At 43.5% G+C, this 10,230-nt stretch overlaps 1 protein-coding gene across 1 annotated transcript in view; it reads right to left on the bottom strand.

Moving 5' to 3' along the window:
* Positions 1-3,473: 3,473 nt before the first annotated feature.
* The window catches only part of LOC138353825 (uncharacterized), a 47,211-nt gene continuing 40,454 nt past the window's right edge, over positions 3,474-10,230 (bottom strand). Inside the window, exon 3 of the mRNA XM_069307239.1 lies at positions 3,474-6,054. Coding sequence (XP_069163340.1) covers positions 5,863-6,054 — 192 coding nt within the window. The 3' untranslated portion in view covers positions 3,474-5,862. The remainder of the gene's footprint in view (positions 6,055-10,230) is intronic.

Raw genomic sequence — 10,230 nt, 5'->3', positions numbered from 1 at the left:
CTGCCGCCCAGTTGGGTGGGTGTGGAGCACATGACTGTTAAGCTGCCGCCCAGTTGGGTGGGTGTGGAGCACATGACTGTAAAGCTGCCGCCCATTTGGGTGGGTGTGGAGCACATGACTGTTAAGCTGCCGCCCAGTTGGGTGGGTGTGGAGCACATGACTGTTAAGCTGCCGCCCAGTTGGGTGGGTGTGAAGCACATGACTGTTAAGCTACCGCCCAGTTGGGTGGGTGTGGAGCACATGACTGTTAAGCTGCCGCCCAGTTGGGTGGGTGTGGAGCACATGACTGTAAAGCTGCCGCCCAGTTGGGTGGGTGTGGAGCACATGACTGTTAAGCTGCCGCCCAGTTGGATGGGTGTAGAGCGCCCCGAGCAAGACTAGTAATTGGACGACTCTCCATAGATGTAAAGTGCCTTGTATAGTGACTTGTGAGCCTCTTGTTGAATCACTTGTGATACAAAGATTATTGATGTGTGTATTTGTGTGGGTGATTGAATATGTATGTGAATGTATATGTATGTATATGTATGTATATGTATATATGCAATTGACGATCACGAAACAATAATCATTTGTATGCGGAAAATTCCATATTTCATTTCTGTGGATTTACCGCATATGTATATATATGTACATGTATGTATGATTATGTGTACATGTATATATAACATTAATAAGAAGAAATGAAGATGAAGAAATGATAAAAAGAATGGCAATAGTGGATAGTAGTAACACACTTAAGAATTATTCAGTAATAAATACAAACTCGTCCTTCACCTATGGTAAAGGAAAGTCAACTTGGAAGGATTCAATTTACATGAGATTAAGATTAGGATACAAATATATCTGGCAATACGGAGTTGATGTCAGTGAAAAAGATAAGGATTGTAAATTATGTAGTATGCCGCACGCCCACACCTTAGAACATTATGTATTAGAGTGTCAACTTATTGATAACTATAGAAATAAGGAAATAAGTAATGTACCACATCAAATTGTTTGTATGTGTGATAATGGTATGATAGACAGTATACTTAGGAGCTACAAAAATTTTGCCCCAAGAGTGTAACAATTAGATGCTGTACTTACTATATTAACCTGCAATGTTAAATGGGATTCTTGTAATGTTAATTGTCTATTTGTACTTAATGAATTTGTGCGCCCCTTGAGGGACTTGAAGTAGAGGGGGTAGAAATAGCCTAAGTTACTCTATCCCTTTGAAATGTATTTTTTTCTTGTCTCAATAAACATACTTGAACTTGAACTGTAACTATTTGTGGCTTCCTGACCATAAAGTTACCGCCGCAGTCGAGGGTAAGAGACCGGATGTACCCCATATACAAGCCGCACTAGCTATTAGTTCATAAAAGCTGACAACTTACCCAGATAAACATTACTTCCTAATTATATATATATGCAAATAATACAATTGAAATGTTTAAAACGTGATTATATATATGTATCATGTGGACAATTTTTAATGTAATTTTTTCTCCTGATATTCGGGTTCTTTATTATGCTTCATCTTGAGGCAAAGCCCAATACCTTACGCCATATTGATGCTCTGTCCACAGATCATTCTCTCTCTCTCAAATCATATACATTGATGGTTTCCTACCCCGCCACACGGGTGCAGCTGCAAGTGCAGTTGCCTCTACCCATCAAACAGAATTATTTGCCTTGCTTGTTAAACTAAAATGTGTACAAGTGTGTGTGTCTATGTATGTATTAACACGATGTACTGAACGGGGTGAGAATAGCTTGAGCTACCTCATCCCTTTGTGTGTATTTTACCTCAATAAACTTATTTCAATTTCAATTTCAATTCAAGTCTCCAAACTTGATGCATTAATTGTGATTTTCTACCATCCTTCATTAATTGTAAGTAATTTCTATCATCCTTAATTGCGCGCAACTCTTTAAGACACAATTGTAACATGACCGTGTCCGAAGCTAGACAGAAAAACACAACATTATTAGTGATGGTAACATAATCCATTTCATGTGAAACCATCTTCGTTGACCTCCGAAACTTGAGGAATTGTCCAGAAAATAGCTAGTAAAGTTTAAGTCAAGTGTGAAGATACTTTAGTTGATACTTAGATACTTCCAATAAGTGTAAACATAAGTGCTGACGATGCTACCTTCATCTATTCATACCCCAACCCAAACGCACTATATAATAATGAAAATAACAGATTTAAAAAGTCCACTCATGGATGTAAACTAACAAACTCACATTAAACATAAAAAAGACCGACTACTATTTTTGTTCGGAAGTAAATCCTGAAACTAAATTCAACTTCATATACACAATGTTAACATTAGCAATAATGATTATTGAAAGTTCCTTGACCTATACATAGACAAGAGACTGAACTTCAGCATCCACATACAACACATATGTGGGTGTATACGCACACACACACACACACACACACACACACACACACACACACACACACACACACACACACACACACACACACACACACACACGCACACGCACACGCACACGCACGCACACACACACACACACACACACACACACACACACACACACACACACACACACACACACACACGCACCAGGAAGACATTTACAGAGAGTAGGGAATTAATTAGGTATCTGGGAGCTAGTTAAGTGGTGTGGGATTTATATCTTGAGGTACTGTATACAATGTTCACAACATAGCAATGTATAATCATTTCATTGTATACAACACATTTTGGTGAAATCCCACGGTATTCCTAGACCAGAATCATAAACATCTCTGACTTCCCACAGCAAGGCGCCGGGCACCGCGGCCGGGCTCCAGGCATGATGATTTATGTTTATTTCTCAGAGCAGTAAACAGCCTGCGGCAAAGCTACCCATATGTGTAGAGCTCAGTACTACAGATGAAGAACAACAACGTAAACATTTTTGACGTTGATTAGCTTGCTCAAACACCACTAATTTCCATAAAATAAATATAGACAAAACATTTCTGCTACAAAAATAAATGAGAGTAAGAATGCTTGTGGTCTCTTGAAGTGCAGGATAATTAAAATAAGTTTTATATTTTATAGATATAGTACTTGTTTACAGACTATATAAATCACCACGTTAATTTCAGTACAACCTAATTGTTCTTTCGGTTATTGAGATTCTGCATTTCTTGGTCCCGCTTCTCAACTCTCCAATAACTGGTATATTACAGTACTGAAATCAATGTATGTATTTTCATTTATATTTTCGGTTTACATTACGACCGTTAATTTATAACCTTGGCGGAAACTGGGTCAAAGGCTCTTGTTGTTCATGGCTCGTCGCTGAGTCGGAACTTAAGATAAATTGGAGGGCCACTCTATTCTTAGTCAATACTATCAGAGTTCTATTTTACAGTAATAATTGCGTTATTTTATCTAGTATGCAAACAAGACAAAAATATAGTTATTTTCTGACCAGGGGGAGAAAGATACTGGCAGTATGGGGCGTTAAAGTTTATTGAAGATTAAATTCTGCAGAACATGTAAATATATAAAGTTCAAATAAAGTAAGTAATTATATAAAGTTTATATTAAACACGGTTTATATTATAGGCTTATAACAAAGTTGATATTATATAAAACTTAATATTGAACATGTAAATATATAAAGTTTCAAATATAAATGTTTATATTAAAATATATAAAGTAAATATATAAAGTAAATATATAAAGTAAGAATTAACAGTAACAATTCCAAGGACTAGATTTAACTTAAAAGGTACACCCGTAGTAAGTATGAGACCTTAGCCTATAGTGACATGGAAACTAATTCTGCAGAAACCTAAAGGTTAACTGGTACTAGAATTAAGGCCGAGTGCAAATGTGTAGTAATTATATAACACTAGGATATAACAGGCAGGACACAAAGAATAACTAATAAGTGAGAGACCACATAACACGTAATGTACCCGGCCAAGAGGCCGTAAAAGACCTAATGGATAAGGAGAAGGAGGTGTGACTACAAGTAGGGCTTACTAGCACCTAGACTGGGCAAAGTATTAGCTGCGGACAGCGGGACACTTGGGGACCGGCGCTGCACCCCCCTTCTCACATGCAGTGGGGAGACAATCGGGACAACTGTGCAAAGCATGACGGGGGTACAAAAGCAGCCGCTTGCAAAGGGGGGGAGGGGGGGATTTTGCGAGGGCAGCGGCGAGGGCAGGCGGAGTGAGGCAGAGCCCCATTGTGCGCCCGTATTTATACGGCCCCAAACTGCCCGCGCAACGCCGCGGGACGCGCTGCGCAATTGTTTCTTTCTCCCCCGCCAGAAACATCCCCGCTTGCGATGCAAGCAGTGACCATTTTCTGACCAGGGGGAGAAAGATACTGGCAGTATGGGGCGTTAAAGTTTATTGAAGATTAAATTCTGCAGAACATGTAAATATATAAAGTTCAAATAAAGTAAGTAATTATATAAAGTTTAAATTAAACACGGTTTATATTATAGGCTTATAACAAAGTTGATATTATATAAAACTTAATATTGAACATGTAAATATATAAAGTTTCAAATATAAATGTTTATATTAAAATATATAAAGTAAATATATAAAGTAAATATATAAAGTAAGAATTAACAGTAACAATTCCAAGGACTAGATTTAACTTAAAAGGTACACCCATAGTAAGTATGAGACCTTAGCCTATAGTGACATGGAAACTAATTCTGCAGAAACCTAAAGGTTAACTGGTACTAGAATTAAGGCCGAGTGCAAATGTGTAGTAATTATATAACACTAGGATATAACAGGCAGGACACAAAGAATAACTAATAAGTGAGAGACCACATAACACGTAATGTACCCGGCCAAGAGGCCGTAAAAGACCTAATGGATAAGGAGAAGGGGGTGTGACTACAAGTAGGGCTTACTAGCACCTAGACTGGGCAAAGTATCCCGCTGCGGACAGCGGGACACTTGGGGACCGGCGCTGCACCCCCACCGCAGGCCAGCGGCCGGACCCCCCCCCCCCCCGAAGGGCGAGTGCCAGCTGGCCGCGTGAGGCACTCAATGTAGCAGAGCAACAACGTCCCGTCTGACGTAGGATGTGAGCACTACTCTTCCGCCTGCCGTCTGCCATTATTTCTGATGTGGCGAGCCCGTCCCGAGACAGCTGGGTGCGGAGCGTAGTCATCTGAAGTCAAGCCTAGCGCCGAGAGGGCAGCGCGTAGGATCCTGGAGAAATCTCGCCTGGTGACAGGAGCGCTTGTAGGATCTGTGCTTGTAGGATCCGAAGAGTGTTGATTCCTGACCATGTAAGCGATACCTGGTCCAGTCGGAGCGTGCGTCGATTTTTTGTCGCGTAGCTCACCTCCCCCGGGCTGAAAGATATAAGGCAGTAAGGGTGGGCAGAAGCGGCGTGCAGTGTTATCGTGACAGGCAAGAGCACAGACGAGAGGGAAACCCTAGCTGAATCAATACGGAGACGAAAAAACGGGGGAGGGAGCCCGGCAGCAGGAATTAAGAGAAACCTTAATTAACAATACTGGATGAATAAAGAGCATCCGAATAATTATACTGTAGCAATGAAGGGGGGCTAACAATTCTAAGAATCTTCCAGCAAACGGAAGGGGGAAGTACCTTTGCTAAGAGCAAAGGTGGGAGAAAACCAGTAGGAGAACAGCAAGGAAGCACAAAGCAACTAACAGGGTAAGACGAAACACTATAAATCTTGAATATAAACAATACATATACCAGAACGGGTATAACAACTAAGCAACATATACATAAACAATAAAATGGAATAAGAACCAATTCTTAAGCCAAATCTATAACATGCTTGTGTCCTAATCGGATGTAGAATGTGAGCGGGGAACATTACCCTTGGTCTCTATCCCATCTCTGCCTCCAGACGGGTGATTGGGCTGGATAGAAGCCAAGGAGTCTGCCTAAGTGGCCGCTGAGTGTAGTCTTGTGTTGTCAATGAGCGTCTGCGAGCCGCAGCTAGTACGCCGTGAACTTCGGCAACATCTTTAGAACAGGAGCAAAGTGAAATCGACGGCAGGGAGCTGCCATTCAGTAACTGTAATAAGGATAATAATAAGAATACAATGTCGTGAATAATCGTACAATGAAGAATACAATGAAATATCGTAAATAACCGATGACGGCAAGTGCCGCAGACTGGAAGAAAATAAGAAAGCAACGCCAAACCATAATAACAATTTATATTTTAATAAAATAATACTGGAATGACAGTAACGGTACGGAATAATATTAATACTGCCATATAGCCCAGCAAATAAAGAGAAGATAATAGTATTAACGTAGGCCCTGGGCGGCTGCATCCCGGCACCGCTGCGTGCGTTGATGGTGATCAGAGGAATATCCGGCTCGCGTTCTCTTCCTCGCCGCAGTAGGGTGTGGAGGGGGGGGGGGTTCCGGCTTGTCGTGGCTGCGAATAAAGGGAACAGAAGAAGCCGGCATTAAGCGCCAAGCGGGCAGAGCGCAGTGGAAGGAATAGCGGTTGGAGGTAAGGGCCCCTAACCTAATGATAGATGAGGTAAAATTAAATAGAATACTATTACGTAGTAGGAAACAACAATGGCGAAGGAACAAGAAGAGTAAAATAGCCCAGAAGGCCGGATGGCCAAAGAACGTTAGCGACCGTATGGCCAACAGCATGCTGGCTGCGCTGGCCAACCACAAGCTGGCCGACGTCATGCTAACTGACTGGCTTGAGCTTGCCGAAAGGAAAGCCGAATGGCCAGTTTTTTGCATGACACCGTGCGCGAGGCCATGCTAAACTTCTCGGTAGCATCCAAATGTAACTTAATGTACTGTCGATACGATGAAGAATGGGTGGTCAAATATAATGCACAATATTCAGAATATGGCACAGAGGCAAAGCAATAGATTAATACAAATCCTAATTGATAGTCCCTTAATATAACAAATTGAACGTGAAACTTAAACAAAGAGTAAATTGCGGGAGAAAATTTTTGCCGTAATAAATACAAATCAAATTGTGAGTCCAACAATAACAAATTTAACAGATACGCAGACGTAGGAGGAACCAAGGGGACGTTTCCCACAGGCGAGCCCGCACGGCTGGGGGGGGGGCGGAAATGACAGAGGGCCGAAGAGAAGATAACGTCGCCGAGGCGCGCTGGACAGCACACAACCCGGTCTGAGAAAGGACATAGGCCCAAAAGCGAGAGGCGATAACGTAGAATGGGATGGAAGAATGCGGAAGTAAGCGGGCGAGACCGAGTAAACAGGGAACCAGGGGGGAGGGCAACCGATAAGCCGCGGCTCGCGCACCGCTAGCCATACCTAAACATGCCTAGACAGGAAGGGGAGAAGCATAAAGGTAACCCAGCAAAAGACTAGTAATTAGTAACTCTGCAAATAGCACATCCTGGCTGACTTTACTTAATAATTTACTTAGTAACTCTGCAAATAGCACATCCTGGCTGACTTTACTTAATAATTTACTTAGTAACTCTGCAAATAGCACATCCTGGCTGACTTTACTTAATAATTTACTTAGTAACTCTGCAAATAGCACATCCTGGCTGACTTTACTTAATAATTTACTTAGGAACTCTGCAAACAGCACATCCTGGCTGACTCTACTTAATAATTACATAGTAACTCTGCAAATAGCACATCCTGGCTGACTTTACTTAATAATTTAATTAGTAACTCTGCAAATAGCACATCCTGGCTGACTTTACTTAATGACGTAAGGCAAGGAAAAATGAACAAACATACTGAACACAGCAACGCAAAATTAAACATGAGACATGAGCAAAGCATCAACTGTCGGAGTAAATTAAGGTAGGCTGTTAGGGAAAAGGAATCCGTGGTAATTTGAAAGCAGGAGGCATGTTAGTGCTGAAATGTAGAACGTAATTAAGAGGAAGGGCAAGGCATGTCGCGAGATGTCTGCCAGTACAAAATAAGAAACCTTCCATATAAAGGTGTAAAAATCTTAATTTACATTGTCTTAGGAAGGCAAAGAACGGGATATCATTAAATATACGACGTTCCCGACGACGCTTCGACGCCGCCATCTGCTGGAGTGTACCGTGCCCCAGACAACGTGGGGGCCACCCCCTGTCCAGGTCACCTGAATAGGGGCAAGGCATGGCACGTGATAACTGCAGGTACAAAATAAGGGTATACAGTCGGCGTGCATATATAACCATTATTACGTTAAGAGAACGGAGGTGAAGCATAACATAAATATAACCAAATAAGTAACGTGAATAAACTGCAAGAGCCAAGCGTAAATACTGTAACCACTGAGGAAACTAAACTGCAAAGCTAAGCATAAACTACTGTAACTACCGATGAAACTAGGCAAAAATGCAGGGCCAGGAGACGTGAAGCTAAAATAAGGGCCCGCGAATACTGCAAATAGCACATCCTGTCTGACTTTACTTAATAATTCTTAGGAACTCTGCAAATAGCACATCCTGGCTGACTTTACTTAATAATTTACTTAGTAACTCTGCAACTAGCACTGCCTGTCTGACTTTACTTAATAAATTACTTGGTAACTCTGCAAATAGCACATCCTGGCTGTCTTTACTTAATGACGTAAGGCAGGGTAAAAGTGGGCGAGCATACTGAACACAGCAACGCAAAATTAAACATGCGACATGAGCAACGCATCAACTGTCGGAGTAAATTAAGGAGGCTGTTTGGGAAAGAGAGTCCGAGGTAACCTGAAACAGGAGGCATGTTAGCGCTGAGATGTAGAACATAATTATGAATAGGGCAAGGCATGGCACGTGGTATCTGCAAGTACAAAATAAGGGTATACAATCGGCGTGGATATATAGCCATTTTACATTAAGAGAACGGAGGAGATGCATAACATAAATATAACCAAATAAGCGACGTGAATAGACTGCAAGAGCCAAGCGAAAGTACTGTAACTACTGAGGAAACTAGGCAAAATGCAAGGCCAGGGAACGTAAAGCAAATTAAGGGCCCGCAAATACTGCAAATAGCACCTCCTGGCTGACTTTACTTAATAAATTACTTATAACTCTGCAAATAGGACATCCTGGCTGACTTTACTTAATGACGTAAGACAAGGAAAGGTGAACAAGCATACTGTAACACAGCGAACGCGAAGATTTGAACGTGCGACATGCACAAGGCTACGAATGCCTGAGTAAAAAGTTAGGCTGGTGGCAAAGTGAATCCGAGGTGATCTGAAAGCAGAGGCATGTCAGTGCTGAAATGTAGAACATAAATATGAATAAGGGCAAGGCATGCCGTGAGATGTCTGCTAGTACAAAATAAGAAACCTTCCGTATTTTCTCACACCAAGTGTGAGAAAGTCTTAATTTACAGTGACTTAATTAGGAAGGCAACGAATGAGAAACATTAAATAAACGACGTTCCCGACGACGCTTCGACGCCGCCATCTGCTGGAGGATACCGTGCCCCAGGCAACATGGGGGCCACCCCCCTGTCCAGGGCACGGCCCCTGGAACTGGACGCCGAGGACTTAACGGACATAACGAAGTCATCCTGGATTGCCGGCGGCAACGCCGAACCCAGGGCCTGAGGTGCGTACCGTTAGACGTAAACCTGCCGTCGTCGTCGAGCTGATCTCGGGTCCTTGCTCCAACGCCGGCGTCTCCCTCCGACGTAGAAGAACAACAGACGACACAGGCGGACGAACGCTGAACTTACGACGTAGGAGGAATCCCTGCTACAACGACGTGCAGGGCGCTTAAGACAAACACACCAGGCTACACTGGCCGGGCGGGAGCGCCTGGGAACCAACCTGCCGGCAACACCGGCCAGACGGAGGACATGGAGTAACGGTCCTGGCTACCCCCCAGGCAAGCAGGGCACGTGCCTGAGGGCCTGGACGGCGGAAAGCTTGAAAACACACCGGGCAACACCGGCCAGACGAACGTCTGGGGACTACATGCCGGACTTACACCGGCCGACGGACGTCTGGGGACATCTTGATCGGCGCCACTCTGGGAAAGACGTACCTGGGGACTCCGGGACACCGAAGGGCCTGGGCTAACACCCCGGGCAACACGGCCGGGCGAGACGTCCGAGGGCGACGTGCCTAGCAGAGAACACATCACACACGGCAAGGACCCCGTGGCCTACCAACCACGCGCTGCCACACGGCATGCTCAGGGCCTAGACGAAAAGGGGAGGGGGGGGGCCGCACACAGGCGCGGCCGTACGGGCGCAAGGCAGCCCGAGCCCCGAC

Source organism: Procambarus clarkii, chromosome 60 (genome assembly GCF_040958095.1).
Source record: "Procambarus clarkii isolate CNS0578487 chromosome 60, FALCON_Pclarkii_2.0, whole genome shotgun sequence".
In the NCBI taxonomy this organism is placed as follows: Eukaryota; Metazoa; Arthropoda; class Malacostraca; order Decapoda; family Cambaridae; genus Procambarus; species Procambarus clarkii.
The sequence above is the reverse complement of the archived record's forward strand: the minus strand, read 5'-3'. Positions and strand labels throughout refer to the sequence as shown.